Source organism: Ranitomeya variabilis, chromosome 5, assembly GCF_051348905.1.
Source record: "Ranitomeya variabilis isolate aRanVar5 chromosome 5, aRanVar5.hap1, whole genome shotgun sequence".
NCBI lineage: Eukaryota > Metazoa > Chordata > Amphibia > Anura > Dendrobatidae > Ranitomeya > Ranitomeya variabilis.
The window spans coordinates 58,790,853-58,809,440 of NC_135236.1; the positions used below are offsets into that span (position 1 = coordinate 58,790,853).

General features: G+C 43.7%; 1 protein-coding gene across 2 annotated transcripts in view; it reads right to left on the reverse strand.

Moving 5' to 3' along the window:
* Positions 1-595: 595 nt before the first annotated feature.
* The window catches only part of LOC143774464 (LIM homeobox transcription factor 1-alpha-like), a 209,521-nt gene continuing 191,528 nt past the window's right edge, over positions 596-18,588 (reverse strand). The window contains exons 4-9 of one of the 2 annotated variants that reach the window (XM_077262080.1): positions 13,643-13,875; positions 5,757-5,908; positions 3,346-3,423; positions 2,445-2,562; positions 1,821-1,973; positions 596-1,124 (exon numbers count right to left, since the gene is read on the reverse strand). In XM_077262080.1, coding sequence (XP_077118195.1) covers positions 973-1,124; positions 1,821-1,973; positions 2,445-2,562; positions 3,346-3,423; positions 5,757-5,908; positions 13,643-13,875 — 886 coding nt within the window. In that variant the 3' untranslated portion in view covers positions 596-972. Of the gene's footprint in view, positions 1,125-1,820; positions 1,974-2,444; positions 2,563-3,333; positions 3,424-5,756; positions 5,909-13,642; positions 13,876-18,588 lie in introns of both variants that reach the window. The other variant, XM_077262079.1, reaches the window with a different exon arrangement.

Consider the following 18,588-nt stretch of genomic DNA (forward strand, 5'->3'; position numbering starts at 1 on the left):
CTCCGGTATGGAGCTTCAGCGCACACAGCAAAGACCAGAGGTGAGTATGTGTTTTTCTTAAACGTGTAAATGTGTATGGAATGTGTCTCTGTTTACAGAGGGGCTATGTGGGGGGCTCATACTGTATTTAAGGGGCTATGTTAAGGCTAATATTGTATATAGGGAGGTTATGTGAGGGCTCTTACAGTATATAGGGGATATATGGGGGCTGATACTGTATATAGGGGACTATGTAGAGGCTCATACTGTATAAGAGGGCAATGTTGGGGCTCATTCTGTATATAGGGAGGTTATGTGAGGGCTTAGACTGTATACAGGGACTATGTGAGGGCTCATACTTTATATTGTAGGCTATGTGGGGGCTGATAATGTATATAGGTGTATATGTGGGGGGCTCATACTGTATATGGGGGCTCATTCTAAATATAGAAGAGTTATGTGGGGGTTCATATGGTATATAGAGGGTTGTGTGAGGGCTAAAATGCTATATTGGGGGTGTCAGTATACTTAATTATGTTATTTAAATTTTAGTTTCTGGCAGCAAAAAAATCTTGAATCGGCCCAGTATAGTCTCTTAATTTGCCATCATTCAGATGGAATTTAATTGTTAAAATAATCAATTAGGAAAAATATAACTCCAGACAACCATAACCTTTACTTTATTCAACCCGATTTTCAGCTGTAGATCTTCATCTTTTCCTCAGTCATTGTCTTACAGTTATTGAAATATGCACAAGAACTTTGGAATAATAGTAGCATGCCAAAGAAAACTGTCGGAAGAAGGAATGTATTCTTATGAATTACACAGGTAGATGCTATGGATTTTATCACCTTTGGGGTGATCTGAATTTCTCAATCCATAACTCCATAGATGAGATTTTTATGTCCTGATATTTTGGATGTAGATTGGATGATTACCACCTTGGTGAAAATGTGCAACCGACCGTGACAGTTACATATTACATGCGGTGGTCAAGAGGCAAAATAAGAGTTCTGCATGGAGTAGAGACGATCGATGGGTCCTGCTCGGGCCTGTAAGTTGCTTGTGTCAGAAGACGTCAGTAAAGATCCATTTAGATAATTGAGGCTATCACTGTCCATATCATGAAAAACGTTATCAGCATCTATTAAAAAAGACAAATGTATCAGAAAATGAATTATTTAAACCTGAAAATCTCTTTAAGGCTCTATTCCTATCACACTTTTGGTTTACATTCATCATCAGTGCCAGGTGTGAGTGCAGAGTAAGTATACCACACAGGTACATATGTCACCCGTTTGATTCCTGTGTAAAATGCCGCCTAACCTTTTCATGACCTTTGGATTTTCCACTTTTGGGATTTCATTTTTTACTCCAATTTTTCTAAGAGCCACAACTTTTTTTTATTTTTACCTCCTCATAGCCTCGTGAGGGATTGTTTTTTGTGGGACGAGTTGTACTTTTCAATGACACCATTGATTTTACCATATAGTGTACTGGAAAATGGGAAAAAATTCCAAGGGCAACGAAATTGCAAAAAAAAGTGATCTTAATTTTTTTTTCTTTTATTTACCATGTTCAATATATGGAAAAACTGACATGGGAATATGATTTTTCAAGTCAGTATAAGTATGCAGATACAAAAAAAAAACTTGGTACTTCCAAAAGGTGGCGCTAGAGTTCTAGTCATCTTTCTCAGTGAAGAGACAATTTGTATATTTCCCAGAGAAGCATTGCAAGGCTTAAAAGTCTCCTCACCTTGACATGTCGGTCTCCGCAAGGTAAAATGATACCCCTTGCATATACATTGCGATTTGAAAGCATCTGTAGCTTTACTTACCGTATGGATGTAAATGGTCACCAGGCAGTTGAGGAGGAGTAAGACTTTGCCGGTAGAGATCCGTGTTGTAGAGACTCTGGTCTATTTGGAGGAGTGACTGCTGTTGTAACCTAGAATATGGCATCATTACGCCTTCTAAGCCACTGCTGCCATCTGAAGGATCCAAACACAAATGCATTGCAAATAAAAGTAAGAATCTGGTTCCAATTAGCAACATGATTTCTATGTTTAAAGGGAACCTGTCATCTGAATTTGGTGGGACCAGTTTTGTGTCATATGGGCAGGGTTTTCGGGTGTTTGATTCACCCTTTCCTTACCCGCTGGCTGCATGCTGGCCGCAATATTGGATTGAAGTTCATTCTCTGTCCTCCGGAGTACACGCCAGTGCAAGGCAATTTTGCAGCCGGCATGCAGCCAGCGGGTAAGGAAAGGGTGAATCAAACACCCGAAAACCCCGCCCATATGACCCAAAACTGGTCCCGCCAAATTCAGGTGACAGGTTCCCTTTAATAGCCTATTGTTATTTATCTGGCATAGTAGAACTGCCTGCTCAATACACGCTGGATAGCCTAGACTCTGAAAAGAGAGCCTAACATAAAATGTCATCATCATGGGCCTACTAACCTTCACTGTCATCATTACTCTGTCTACTACTTCCATGATTCCCACAAGCAGAGCCCAGACGCTGTGATGCCAACTGTTCATGGTCCTGTTGTTGCTGCCTCCGGGCTATTTTCTTCATCTACAGTGTATATGACTAAATTAAGTAAGAGCCGGGTAAACACACTGTCACAATCAAAATCAATGGGCTAATAAAGTCCACAAGGTGATTATCTAAGGTAGAAATGGTGGAATGAGATCATACTCCCAGAAGAAACCTTAACGCGAAACTCAGAGTCAGGTTGATGATGTCATTATAATTGGTTGTATATGCATTTCTGAAAGAATTAATCATGTAGGTAAACTAAATGCCTTTGGCGATAATTGGTCCCCAGGGAGCGTCTTAATTAAGGGCTATTCTCGCTTTCTCTTTCTTGCTTCAGGGCATAGAAAGAGAGGTAACACAAGGAGGGAAGTGATCATGAAGTGGTGGTGGAAGACATAAAACTAGTACTGGCGTTCCATGGGAATGTGAAGATTGTACCTTGAGATAAGTCTGAGGCTTGGATACTTATTTATTAATTAGAATATGCGACTGGCACCATCGATAAGAGTATTCGGGCCTGTTAACGTCACTGCACCAGTGGTGGAGCAGGTATGAAGACAACCGCTGTCCATATAACCTATTAGTGCATATACACGTCATACACATAGGTCCCCATAGTAAAAGAGACCCTCGTGAAAGTGGACTTAAGTTTTCCATGTATTACAAACTTTTCATCTAAGTGACCACCATGTAATACTGTTTGTGGCTGATATGCAGTAGTCAGCCGATTGCCAAAGGAACTGTAGTATAAATGGCGTTGTTTCTGAGGAGACAATCCCTTTAATGATAAAGAGAGTTTGTAAAGACCTGTATCTGTACCTTGGCTCTCTGGTTTTGGAACCAAACCTGAACAACACGCACGGTCAGACCTGTCTCTGCTGCCAGTGTCTCCCTCACCTGCAAAGAGAAACACCAAGTAAGCATACACAATATGTGCCCCCTCCACATTACACCCACAGGAGCTGTAATGAGCTCTCATTAAAAATCCATAGGAAGTCATGGTCAGCACTTCTACAGCTGTCGCAGCTCCCACTCTTATAGGAAGGCTTCCTACAAGATATTGGAGGTGTGTGTTGGAATTTTTTGTCCAACCATCCACAAGAGTGTCAGGGACACTAGAGAGATCACACAGATCCCATCGCTGCCACCAATTTGTCAGGGATAACAGCAGGGGGAATCGTGAAGATCCCACCACAACACCAATAAACATTTTTTACCTCACCATGCGATGGTGCCACTCCACTACGCGTGTTTCAGCGAAGTGCCATTGTCAGGGGGGGGGTGGCACCATCGCATGGTGAGGTAAGATATGTTTATTACATTCATTACATCAATGTAGGATACTATGGTTTTCACATCTATGCTCCCATGTTCTATCTAATGTGTATTACAAGCACTTTAGCCGTAATATTGAGGGTTATGGGAATATAGTCAATATACTATATGATTTTTTTCTTGTCTCTGGATGCAAGTTTTATTTATTTTGGTACTTATTTGTATATTTTCAATCTTTGACTGCGTAGTTTATTAGCATTACATCTTGCTCTTCCCTGCCATCTGGTGGTGCCACTTACTTTCTTTGGCTCATCACCTTGGCACTTTTTAACATTGTTTGTGTTTTAAATTATTTCTAATAAAATATTGTAATTTTATTGTACATCTAACGCCTCTTCTTATATGCTCTATCCTAGACTTAGTGGTTGCCTCTCAACAGATCCCCTGTCCTAATTACCGGTTCACAGCAAGAGGTCCTACTTCAATGGAGGTTTTGGAACCATTCACCAGTTATAATTAATCCTATATGTTCAATGTGAGGGTGATATGTTCCCTCTCCGGAGATATCTTCTTGGATTTTACAATTTGTCTCTATGACAAAGAGCATTTGTGAGGTCAGACACGGATGTTGGGGAGAGGGCTGGGCTCACAATCTCCATTCTACTTTATCCCATAGATGTTGGTTGGGGTTGAGGTCGGGGCTCTGTTCATCCGGTCATGTTTTTCGACAGTGCTCTTACTCAACCGTATGTTTGTGGACCTTCTGCAATGGGCACAGTCATGGGGAACAGAAAAAGGTCTTCGCTGAACTGTTCCTACAAAGATGGAAGCGACGATTGTTTAAGCGCTGCGGAATATGTTGGCGCTATATAAATACAATTATTATTTTTATTTATTTATTATTGTCCACAATATTTTTTTTTTATGATGAACTGATTGAGATTTGTCTTTGCTGGAGTAGGTTTAGACAGTTATGGAGTCAGCACTCCTCAGCACTGGGTGACCCCACTCGGTAACATTGTGGGGTCTCCTCTTCATGGCTGAGTTGCAGCGGCTCCTTCCACTTCTCAATAATAACACTCATAGGTGACTGGGAAGATTTAGAAGGAAGAAATGTCATGAACAGACTTGTTACACTGGTGGCCCCAATTACAGGACTGCGCTGGTATCAGTGAGCTCTTTACAACCAGCCATTCGGTCACATGTTAGTAAACACAGACAGCATTGCGAGGGGGCTGAAGTTATACACTGGGGCAATGGGGCTGGATGGATTTACACCGGTGACAATGGTGCTGGAAGTTGTACACAGGGGTGGTGGGGCCGGATGTTATACACCATGGGTGAGGGGTTGGAAGTTATACTCTGGGGTTGATTGGGTCAAATGTTATACATCGGAGGCAAGGGACTGGATGTTATACACTGGGGGCGAGGGACTGGATGTTATACACTGGGGGCGAGGGACTGGATGTTATACCCCGGGGGCAAGGGACTGGATGTTATACCCCGGGGGCGAGGGACTGGATGTTATACACTGGGGGCGAAGGACTGGATGTTATACCCCGGGGGCGAGGGACTGGATGTTATGCCCTGGGGGCAAGAGGCTGATTGTAAAATTGGAATTCAATGATTAAGATGTGGAGACCAATCCTTTTCTCCATAACATGTAGAGTAAGGGAAGAGCTACAAGCTCACCACCATAGCCAAATGCAGCACAATTTAGTTTCACAATTGTGTAGTCATCTGGCCATAACCTAAAGAGAGTTGCACACCGTTGTCAGGTACAAATGTACTCTGAGCGAGCAGAATACGCTGAATACCCCGACTGTAAAAACCAGCATCTGCTAGTAAAGGTATCATTATATAATTATGTAAATCATTAAATAAAGTCCCAGCTACTTTTGCCTAGGAGACTAATACGCCTAGAGATGGTTTCTTATAAGCGGGTAGTTGGGTACCTTTCTGCAAGGCTTGGAAGACACCTCAAATGAAGCCTTAAAAGCTCTGCGCTGCTGGGTGGTGAGGATTGTTCTCGGCCTTTTCGATCTTTTAAGTTCTTTCGCTTCATCGCTTCCTTTGCCATGACTTCCATCCTCATCTTCACTTTTAACTGCAAGAAAAACATATTTCCAAGGATGAACCAAAGCATGATAGTTGTGCATACCAATACCATCTAATACCTCATGATCGTGAGTGTTTTAACAGTTTTCTGTTTATGTCTTCTTTATATCTATCTCTATACTTTTTATAGCACACCTATATATTAATTGTACACTAAACAAAAATATAAATGCTACACTTTTGTACTGATGACAGGACCTAAGCATTTCGACTGTTTGTCTTAATCATGCTCTTGTGGGCTCCATGAGTAAGACAGATAGTTGAAACGCGTAGGTCCTGTCAACAGTACTTTATTGATTATTTCTCATACCTATGGAGTTTTAAAATGTGTTAAATAAATGCAAAGTTTTACATATGGAAGATTGCCTTCAAAAACAAAAGTGCTGTGTTTATATATTTGTTCAGTGTACATATATTTACCACTATCCATATTACACGCTAATCTTCGATCATGTCTGAGTGTAAAAGATCCAGCGAGAAAACAATCAGCAATAATTTACTCAATTATCATTGACTGTATCTTTTATGTAAAAATAAGTTGATCGCCTTTCATTAAAAGGGGTTGTCCATTCTTGAGGCTCAAGTCTGCAGTCACTATGTGATTGCAGACTTGTGAATTGTCAGAAAGTGTACAGTGCGCACTACGAGGATTCTTCAGGGACAGCGCAAGCAGGCTGCCATGTGACAGCAAGTATTACACATTCTCCCGACCACATTCCGACTAGATGTGTCCAGTCTTTCTCAATTCACTTGTATTGAGAGAGGCCATGCACGTCTACTCCGCATGTGATCACATGTACGAAAGTAGCATACTTGCGGTCATACACTAAACTGCTCCCAGTACTGGAGAAACCTGACAGCGCACACATAGTGATGAACGAACATCCTCGGAAAATGTGTTATCCGAGAATGCTTGGGTGTTATCTGAGTATCTTGAGCTTGCTCGAATAATATGTTCGAGTCCCCACTGCTGCATGGTTTGCGCATGTTAGATAGCCACAACACATGCGGGGATTGCCTGTTTGTTAGGTGAGGATTCACAAATCTGCAGTCACATAAAGTGACTGCAGACTTGAGCCCTAAGAATGGACAACCACTTTACCCCATGAACTTTTCCACATTTATTCATGTAACATCCACAAACTTAAATGCAATTTATTGGGATTTTATGTGATATACCAACACAAAAAAAGCAAGTGCTTGTGAAGTGTAATGACACATGGTTCTCTAAAGATTTTAAACATATAAATCTGAAAATTGTGACGTGCATTTGCATTCAGTCCCCTGTAGTCTGATAACCCTAAATAAAATCCTCAGTGACCAATTACCTCCAGAAGTCAGATAATTAGTAAATTGAGTCCACCTATGTGTAATTTATTCCCAGTATAAGTACAGCTGTTCTGCGAAGGCCTCAAAGTTTTGTTTAAGAATATTAGGGATCAAACAGCATTATGAAAACTAAGGGGCACACCAGATAATCAGGTCAGGGATAAAGTTGCTTGTGAAGAGCAAAGCAGGGTTAGGTGATAAAAAATAGCCATAAATAATATAGGGAAGGAAAAAAAATTAGCTGGGGCAAAGATTCCTAAATAAATATACATATGAGATCATACTAGCTAGTTCTGTTCCTCCTAAACAAATCTGTGATCGTTTATAGTATTCATGAATATTGATTACAACTCCTTTTAGGCAGGTACAATTTACTATTCTCTGCCACTACAGACTGGGACCCTCTAGTGGATCACTGCTGTGAAATATCTTATCGATCTTATTTATTGCACAGTGGTGGTCCTTCATACACCCAGATAATCTGAGTGCATAGTGCCATTGCACTTTTTAATAATATCACCTTTTCATCTTATCATTAAAAGTTATATTTTATTCACACTCTACCTTTCCTTTCATTCCCTATAATATTTATGATTATTTCTAGTGATGTACACTTTAGTGAATAAAAATAATTTTATAAAAACTAGACTTTTTCTATTTACGATAAAAAAGCCTAAGCCTAAGCTCTGAACATCTAACAAAGCACTGTCCAATCCATAATCCAAAATGAAAGGAGTATGGCACAACATCAAAACTACCAAGACATGGCCATCTACCTAAGCTGATATCCCAATCAAGGAAAGCACTAATTAGAGAAACAGCCAAAAGGTCAATGGCATTGGTCACTCTAGAGGAGCTGCAGAGATCCACAGCTCAGGTGGGAGAATCTGTCCACATTACTACTACAAGTCAAATACTCCACAAATCTGCCCTTTATTGAAGAGTGGCAAGATGAAAACCATTTTTGTAAGCAAGCCATAACAAGTTCCATTTGCAGAATGCAAAAAGCCATGTAGGGGACACAGCTAACATGTGGAAGAAGGTGCTCTAGTCAGACAAGACTAAAGTAGAACTTTTGGGGCTAAATGCAAAATGCTATGTGTGGCAGAAAAGTGCACTGCACATCACCCTGAAAACATCACCCCCAATGTCAAACATGGTGGCGGCAGCATCATGCTGTAGGAAGGCTTTTCTTCAGCAGAGACAGGGAAGCTGGTCAAAGTTGATGGAAAGATGGATGGAGCTAAATACAAGGCAATCCTGGAGGAAAACCAGTTCGGGGCTGCAAAAGACTTGAAACTGAAGCATGGGTTCACTTACAGCAGGATAACTACCCTAAGCATACTGCCAGAGCTACAATGGAAGGTTTAGGACAAACTATATTCATATGTGTAAATGGCCCAGTCACAGTTCAGATCTAAATTCCATTTAGAATGTATGGCAAGACTTGAAAATTGCTGTACAAAGACGCCTCCATCCAATCTCACTGTGTGTGCAAAGAATAATGGGAAACAATGTCCCCTCTTCATGTGCAAAGCTAGTAGAGACACACCCAAAAGACTTGCAGCAGTAATTTCAGAGACAGGTGGTCCAACAAAGTACCCTGAAAGAGGGTGTGTGAAAAAAATGCACGTCACAATTTTCAGATTTATATTTTTTAACTATTCAGAAAACCGAGTATCATTTCCTTTACACTTCACAAATACTTGCTACTTTGTGCTGGCATATCACAAAAAATCCAAATATATAACATTTAAATTTGTGGATGTAATGTGAAACAATGTAGAAAAGGTCACGGGGTATGAATACTTTTTTCAAGACACTGTAAATATGTTTCTGCCTGTAATTTATCTGCCCACGTAAAAGGAGCTTTACCGGTTTCTAAGTATGATATCATCTCATGAGCTATTTTCAATAAGAATTAGACATGGATTATTTTGTTCTGAGGTCTTTCAGAAACTCAGAAACCATCCTCAGAAACCAGAGAATCGTAAACGTTGGTAAAAAAAATAAAAAAAATTATACTCACCCAACTCTCGCCTCTCTCTCTTATCGCTGGTACAACCTCTAAAAAGGCATCTCCGAAGTGGCAAAGTCTAGTCTTCGTGCTGAAGATGCCATTGAAGAGATTACCAAAGAAGATGACCGGACCGCAGGGCCGGACTGGCCATCGGGCAGTTCTGGCAAATGCCAGAAGGGCCGGTGCCAGTAGTGGGCTGCTGCGCACCGACTCACCCCCTCACCAGCGCCGCCACCAAATTCAACTATACCGGCGTCTATGATGCCGGTACAGTTGAATGCAATCATGGAGGAGAGAGCGTCTGCTGACGCTCCCTCTCCCATCATTCCCCGCTCTGCCTCTGACACTACGGGTGCCCACGCACTCACTGTGTCCCAGGCAGTGCAGCGGCAGCTGCCGAGACAGGAGCAGGGAGCAACTTGGGCACGAGGAGAGGTGAGGAGTGTGTTTTTTAGTTTTTTTACTGGATTGTGGGGCCATTGTTGGGGGGAGGAGAGATGCAGGCTGTGCTGTATACTACTATGTGGGCTGTGCTATATACTACTATGTGGGCAGTGCTATATACTACTGTGTGGGCTGTGCTATATACTACTATGTGGGCTGTGCTCTATACTACTATGTGGGCTGTGCTATGTAATACTGTGTGGGCGGTGCTGTATACTACTGTGTGGGCTGTGCTATATACTACTGTGTGGGCTGTGCTGTATACTACTGTGTGGGCAGTGCTGTATACTACTGTGTGGGCAGTGCTATATACTACTATGTGGGCTGTGCTGTATACTACTATGTGGGCTGTGCTATATACTACTGTGTGGGCAGTGCTGTATACTACTATGTGGGCTGTGCTGTATGCTACCATGTGAGCTGTGCTGTATACTGCTACTTGGGCTGTGCTGTATACTGCTATGTGGGCTGTGCTGTATACTGCTACGTGGGCTGTACTGTATACTGCTACGTGGGCTGTGCTGTATACTGCTATGTGAGCTGTGCTGTATACTACTACGTGGGCTGTGCTGTATACTACTACGTGGGCTGTGCTGTATACTACTGTATGGGCTGTGCTGTGTACTACTGTGTGGGCTGTGCTGTGTACTACTATGAGGGCTGTGTTATCTGCTATGCGAGTTGTGCTATATACTATGTGGGTTGTGCTATATACTATGCGGGTTGTGCTATATACTATGTGGGTTGTGCTATATACTATGTGGGCTTTGCTATATACTATGCGGGTTGTGCTATATACTATGCGGGTTGCGCTATATACTATGCGGGCTTTGCTATATACTATGGGGGTATATTCTATTCTATGGGGAGGCCGTGTTATATATTATGTGGCTGTGTTATATACTATTGTGGGGGTATAATATATTCTATGGGGGAGGCTGTGTTATATACTATGGGGGGCTGCATTATATTCTATGGGGCTACATTACATATTATGGGGAGGTGGGCTGTATTATATTCTATGGGGGGCTGTATTAGATTTTATGAGGGATGATTGCATCATACTCTTTGATGGGGCTGCATTATATTCTGTGGGGAGGTGGGCTGTATTATATTCTATTCGGGGCTACATTATATTCTATGGGGGGCTGTATTATATTTATATTCTTTGAGGGGTGATTGCATCATACTCTATGAGGGTGCTGCATTAAACTATGAGGGGGGCTACATTATATTCTATGGGGTGGCTGCATTATACTCTGGGTTGGCTTCATTACACTCTGGGGTGGCTGCATTATATTCTGTAGGGTGGTGGCTGCATTATACTATATGTGGGCTGCATTATACTGTATCGAGGACTATGGGGAATACGTTATACTATATGAAGAACTATGGGGTGCTTTATACTATGGGCAGTGAATTTTACTACATGGATGACTATGTCGGTGCATTATACTATATAATAGCACTATGAGGAGTGTATTCTGCTATATGGAGGACTGAGCACTGTATTTTAATATATGGAGGACCATAGGGAGTGTATTATACTGTATGGAGGACTGTGGTGCACATTATAATATATGGAGGACTATGGGGTGTATTTTACTAAACAAGTAAAATGCTGCATATTCAGATTGTTTTTGCTGGAACAAAAATCATTGTTCTCAGCAGCAGCACATCACCGGTGTAAACTGTAGATGTGCTGCTGATAACATGATGCTGTATGGTGATCTGTTAGAGATCTATTAGTGATCGTTCTGTCCCATCATTATTCCTCAGCTGGTGAAAAGAGTCCGGGAAACAAACGTTGAACAACTTCATTATTGTCGATCAAACTCATTTAGCGGCCTGAGATCAGCGCATGTATATACAACCGAAATGCTTTAGATGATGTGCAATATGTTAGCATTTGGGGCCAAATTTTAAACTTTGCCTAGGGCCCCACTTGGCCTAAAACCGGCCCTGCCTACAAGTGTAAAAAGATATTATACAGTTACCATGTGACAAGTGGGCCTGTGTAACTTCAAATGCCAGGGCTGAATTTTAGTCCCAGTCCGGCCCTGCCAGACCGGAGTGGGGCTTTGAGGCTAAATATGTGAGGACCAGGTGAATATTTTACATCAGTATTTGTAAGCCAAAACCAGGAGTGGGTGATAAATATAGAAGCGGTGACGTGTTTCTACAGGGTGGAGCGCGGTAATTTGCTTTTTTGCACTGCATGCTGTGGCGGCACTGTCGGTCGAAGAGAGGGGAGAGTGGGTGTGGCTTACAGTGGCTGATGGGAGATTTGTATTCCTCTGCCTTTCAGTTGCCATCATGCAGTGGACACGTGAGGAGAGGTCATTTTGTGTTGAAGCGTATTTTTCAAATGCCCACTCGATCATTGCAGTGCAGCGTGCTTTTCGTTTACAATTCGCTGTTCCTCCACGTGGACGTGTTCCTGGACGGCAATCAATTGTAAATTGGGTGAATGCATTCAGAACAGCAGGGAATGTGTCATGTGTACGAAGGGGACCTGAGAGAAGGATTACACCACAAAACATCGAGAGAGTTAGAGCAGCAGTACTGCAATCTCCGAAACGCTCTGCTCGGAAGCAATCATTTGCTCTTGGCATTTCAAGACGTTCTCTCCACCGGATTCTTCATGATGAACTGAATTTTCACCCGTATAAAATGTGCGTGGTCCAACAATTGTCAGCATGGGACTATTTGACACGGCGGACCTCTTGTGAAGACATGTTAGCAACGATACCCCGTGACGCAATTGTGTTTTTTTCTGATGAGGCACATTTTTACCTCAGTGGGTGTGTAAACAAACAAAATATGCGTTACTGGAGTGAAACAAACCCCAGAGAAGTTCACGAGAGACCTCTGCATTCGGACCGCGTCACTGTGTGGTGCGCCATATCACGAGTAGGCATCATTGGTCTTTACTTTTTTCATTATAACGGTCGTGCCATAACTGTGAACTCCGAACGGTACTTGTCTATGATACAGGATTATTTTCAGCCGGCTCTTCAGGCAATGGAACTAGAGGATACATGGTTCCAACAGGATGGTGCCACTGCACACACAGCGAGGGTTACCATGAATTGTTTGAGGCAAATGTTTCCTGGACGGCTTATCTCTTTGAGGGGAGATGTGAACTGGCCAGCACGCTCACCAGATTTAGCCCCATGCGATTTTTTTCCTTTGGGGTTACCTGAAGTCTAAGGTGTATATCAACCGTCCCAACACCTTGGAAGACCTAAGGAACAATATTGAAGCTGAAATTGGCAGAATACCAGTGGACATGCTTGTTAGAGTTCATGAAAACTTCAGAAAACGTATGCAGCAGTGTGTGGATAGCGAAGGTCGACATTTGCCAGATACACTATTTAAAACCATGTAATTTAAAAATTCCATTACTGTTCAGTATAATTAAAATATAAAATAAATTTTTCTAATGATCATAATTTTTTTATTTCATTCCCAAATCAGCAAATTACCACGCTCCACCCTGTATTATACTTTTACGATTGTTCCACTACCGATTTTGGCTTACAAATACTGAGGTAAAATACTGACCAAATACTGGACGTGTGAACGTGACCTAAAAATAAAAATATATTCCCTTCACAGCTCGATATTGCAACCAAGTGGCATTTTTCTGGATTTGCTTAAGTGAATCCAAATTTTGTATAAAATTTTAGGCTAATTCAATTCTGCCATCTCTACTTGGAAGTGGGAAAAATTATCTTTTTTGTATTGGCAGTTTGAATACTTTTTATTTTAAATTGAAACCTTTTACTGACCATCAACTCGTCTGATCGAGATGAGTAATTATGGAGGTACAGCAATTGGGGCATGAACTACATTACCCTATATGCACACACATTTGTAGATGACAGAATCATCTCGCTGTGTAAAAATAGAGGGTCTACGACCTACCCGATCCAGCTGGTGTGAGACTGAAGGCACTGAGCATCTCTCTCTCCCTTTCATAGTCACTTCGACACAGAAGCTGTCCCTCCTTTAAGACGAACTCATCTCCTCGCTCTAATCTTCGCTCACACTCGCAGCAGTAGAAGCAGGCCACATGGTACACGTGGCTGAGAACCCGCATGATGAATTCGGATGGCAGCACAGTTTTCAGGCAGCTGTTGCACTTGGTAGCAAAAAGCCTAGAAGACATGAATACTCAAGTAATTATTTGGAGAAATATATGTTGGAATTCTAGTACGAGACCCAGATCCACAGCATTTTCATTTCCATAAGAGTGTAATAAAAACCATGGTGCATAGGTGTCCATCATATCATATATGTTCTTTAAGGGTCTATGGAAATGACCCAAAAATCTTGTGAAGCTTTAAGTGAGTTGCATCATGGAGCATATGGGGCATATGGTGACCAGGATGAGGGACATATTGGGACTTAGATATGGGTCATATAGGGATCAGGTTGAGGGACATATGGGGACTAATAGGGATGACATAAGGGGCCCAAGATGTGAGACCTAGATATGGGATATATGGGGAACAGGATAAGGGACATATTGAGAACTAGATATGGGATGTATGATGAACAGGATGAGGGACATGTTGGGACCAGGATATGGGACATATGGTGACCAGGATGAGGAACATATTAACACCTCAATATGGGACATATGGTGACCTGGATGAGGGACATATGGTGACCAGGATGAGGGACTTATTGGGACCTGGATGAGGGACATATGGGAACCTGGATATGGGATATATGGTGACCAGAATGAGGGATATATGGGACGGGTCCAGTTATGGTCACAACCTCTGCAACGTTGGGACACCCCTTATGACACCTCTACCGACCAGCTGAAAACTGCTCTTGAAGAGACTGGAACGAAGCGATGTATGCGGCAGCACACAGTGTCCCTGTGTATTGTCCAATGGTCACTGCTGAGTGCTGCAATTTATCTCCTATTCCCTCTCTAGTGGTTACTAAGCAATATACGTGGCTGCTGTGTTCCTCCCAGCAGATCAGTTATGGCCAGCTGTGGCCGAAGTAGTCTTAAGCTGATCTGCAGTGCCCCAGAGTCCTGGTCGTTGCAGTAATGTCGCTCTGCCACTAAGGGGAGTGATGTTACGTCTGATTGCACTAAAGGAGTTTCTCTGACCAGGTAACACTCACACTACACTTCACACTCCGGCCACCAGGGGGGGTGGTTCTATCTAGTAGGCCACTCCTCACACTCTGGTAAAACTGGGGGTTGGACAGGAAGACAGGGAGAGAAGTAACTGGGAAGAGCTAGTGAGAGGACCTGTCAGGGATGGGATCCTGGCAGACTCCTAAGAGCAGAACTAACCAGTGAACAACGGGAATACAGTAAAGAGGAATTAGGACCAGAAGGAGTCGTGCTGTTAGACCGAGGCAACATCCTTCTGAGGCGCAAACAGTCGGTGGCCGGAACGCCGAGCAAGTAAGAGACTCTAAGTAATATTGCAAACCACGGCCGGACAGCCAATTATAGGTTGGCTGTCTCACACAAATCACCTAAGCAGACAACGGAGGCAGCTGTGGGAGAGGGGCGACTCTAGGGTCCCGGAAGAACTCCAGGCCTACCCCGTCATACGGGTGCGTCCTACCATATCACCTGGGGGACGGAGAGAACGAACATCAGAGACAGGCAGAATCAGTTGTGAGGACTATCCCGGGAGCTCAGCAGGGAAGAACTACAACATCCAGCGCTAGAAGGTAGACACTGATTCCCACCTGTAAAGGGAACTCCTGATGTGCCTTTGGACCGGCCGGTCTCTGACAGCCCTGTTGACAGCACTCTGGACTGAGAACTCTAAAACCTTCAGTAAAGAGGTAAAGAGACTGCAACCTGGTGTCCTTGTTATTTACTACGACCTACACTGCACCGCAACATCACCACCACCTTTCATTGGACGCCCCTCAGCAGGGTCACGGACCGGGTCTAGCCACCGTGACAACCCCAGAGCAGAGACCCAGAGGCCCGGTACCGGGTACCCCTCGGCCCTGCGGCAGTGGGGGCGCTCCATTTTGGCGTCACGAACAGGATCTGCTTAAGCCTGAAGAATCAGGTCATGTGTGCCTTGGAACTGTGATTTATTGTGCTTGGACTGTAACTTATTGCAAAGACTGTGCGTTGACAATTGCCGCCAAGAGTTCCCGCCACGATTCGCCATCGCAGTGTGCGGAGGGAGGAGCCACAGCTTCGTGGGCGGAACCGGCCAAAAGAAGCGCGGAACGAGAAAGCGCGGTAACTGTCATGATTCCCAATGGCAGGGACATGGGCAAAAACGGACTAGCTCTAGGAAGATGGTATCTCAGGTAACCGCGATGCTGAACCTAACACGCAAATAAAAGTAGCCAGGGGGTGTGCCTACGTTGTATTCCTAGACACCTCGCGCCAGCCGGAGAGCTAACTACCCCTATAAGAGGAATACACAGACCTGGCTTGCCTCCAGGGAAACCCCAAAAGTTATAGTAGCCCCCCACATGTAATAACGGTTAGGTAAGAGGAAAACACAAACGCAGTATGAATATAGATTCAGCAAGGTGAGGCCCTCTGACTAGATAGATGAAAATACAAAAGAGGACTTCTCGGTTACCTCAAAACCCTAAGCAGCCATCCTGAAACCACCTTAACTCCGTTATCAACTCATGACACCGGAGTAGTAATTTCAGATCACTAGAGCTTCCAGCAGCAAGAGAAATATAAATGCATGCTGGACAAAACAAACACAAAAAAGCCAAAGATTCAACTTAGCTGAATTGCAGACTTGGAGCAGGTAGCAAGCAACAGAGATGCTCTGGTAACATTGATTGCCGGCACTAGAGTGACTGAGAAGCCAGACTAAATAGGAAACTCCCAATTTCCTGATGAAAACAGGTGCACTGGAAACACAAGACCAAAGTCAACCAGTACCACCAGTAGCCACCAGAGGGAGCCAAAAACAGAATTCACAACAGTACCCCCCCCTTAAGGAGGGGGCACCGAGCCCTCATGAGAACCACCAGGGCGATCTGGATGCGCCCTATGAAAGGCGCGAACCAAATCAGAGGCATGAACATCAGAGGCAGTCACCCAAGAATTATCCTCCTGACCGTATCCCTTCCATTTAACCAGATATTGAAGTCTCCGTCTGGAAACACGAGAGTCCAAAATCTTCTCCACAACATACTCCAATTCACCCTCCACCAGCACAGGAGCAGGAGGCTCAACAGAAGGAACAACCGGTACCTCGTACCTCCGCAACAACGACCTATGGAAAACATTATGAATGGTGAAAGATGCTGGAAGGTCTAAACGAAAAGATACAGGATTAAGAATCTCCAAAATCCTATAAGGACCTATGAACCGAGGTTTGAACTTAGGAGAAGAGACCTTCATAGGGACAAAACGAGAAGACAACCACACCAAGTCTCCAACACGGAGATGATGACCCACACGATGATGACGATTAGCAAACTGCTGAGTCTTCTCCTGAGACAACTTCAAATTGTCCACCACATGACTCCAAATCCGGTGCAGTCTATCCACCAGAGAATCCACTCCAGGACAATCCGAAGACTCCACCTGACCAGACGAAAAACGAGGGTGAAACCCTGAATTGCAAAAGAAAGGAGAAACCAGAGTAGCAGAACTGGCCCGATTATTGAGGGCAAACTCTGCCAACGGCAAAAAGGCGACCCAATCATCCTGATCAGCAGACACAAAACACCTCAAATACGTCTCCAAGGTCTGATTAGTTCGCTCCGTCTGGCCATTAGTCTGAGGATGGAATGCAGACGAAAAAGACAAATCAATGCCCATCCTGGCACAGAACGCTCGCCAGAACCTAGACACAAATTGAGATCCTCTGTCAGACACGATGTTTTCCGGGATACCATGTAAGCGAACCACATTCTGAAAAAATAAAGGAACCAACTCCGATGAAGAAGGCAATTTGGGCAAGGGTACCAAATGAACCATCTTAGAAAAACGGTCACACACCACCCAAATGACGGACATTTTCTGAGAAACCGGGAGATCCGAGATAAAGTCCATAGAGATGTGCGTCCACGGCCTCTTCGGAATAGGCAAGGACAACAACAATCCACTAGCCCGAGAACAGCAAGGCCAAAAATTCCAGGGTGGCCCGCCAACACAGAAGAATGAACCTCTGAGATGACTCTACTGGTCCACTCATCTGGAACAAACAATCTCCCAGACGGACAACGATCAGGCCTATCAGTCTGAAACTCCTGCAAAGCACGTCGCAAGTCTGGGGAGACAGCAGACACAATCACTCCATCCTTAAGGATACCCGTAGGCTCCGAATCACCAGAGGAGTCAGGCTCAAAACTCCTAGAAAGAGCATCTGCCTTCAAATTTTTCGAGCCCGGCAAGTATGAAACCACAAAATTAAACCGAGAGAAAAACAATGACCAGCGCGCCTGTCTAGGATTCAGACGCCTGGCAGACTCAAGGTAAATCAGATTCTTGTGATCAGTCAAGACCACCACCTGATGTCTAGCACCCTCAAGCCAATGACGCCACTCCTCAAATGCCCACTTCATAGCCAAGAGCTCCCGATTACCAACATCATAATTTCGCTCGGCGGGCGAAAATTTTCGAGAGAAGAATGCACATGGTCTCATCACTGAGCAATCGGGACTTTTCTGCGACAAAACCGCCCCCGCTCCAATCTCGGAAGCATCAACCTCAACCTGAAAAGGGAGCGAAACATCAGGCTGGCGCAACACAGGGGCAGAAGAAAAGTGGCGCTTAAGCTCCCGAAAGGCCTCCACAGCCGCAGAGGACCAATTGGCAACATCAGCACCCTTCTTAGTCAAATCAGTCAGAGGTTTAACAACACTTGAAAACCCAGTTATAAATCGACGAT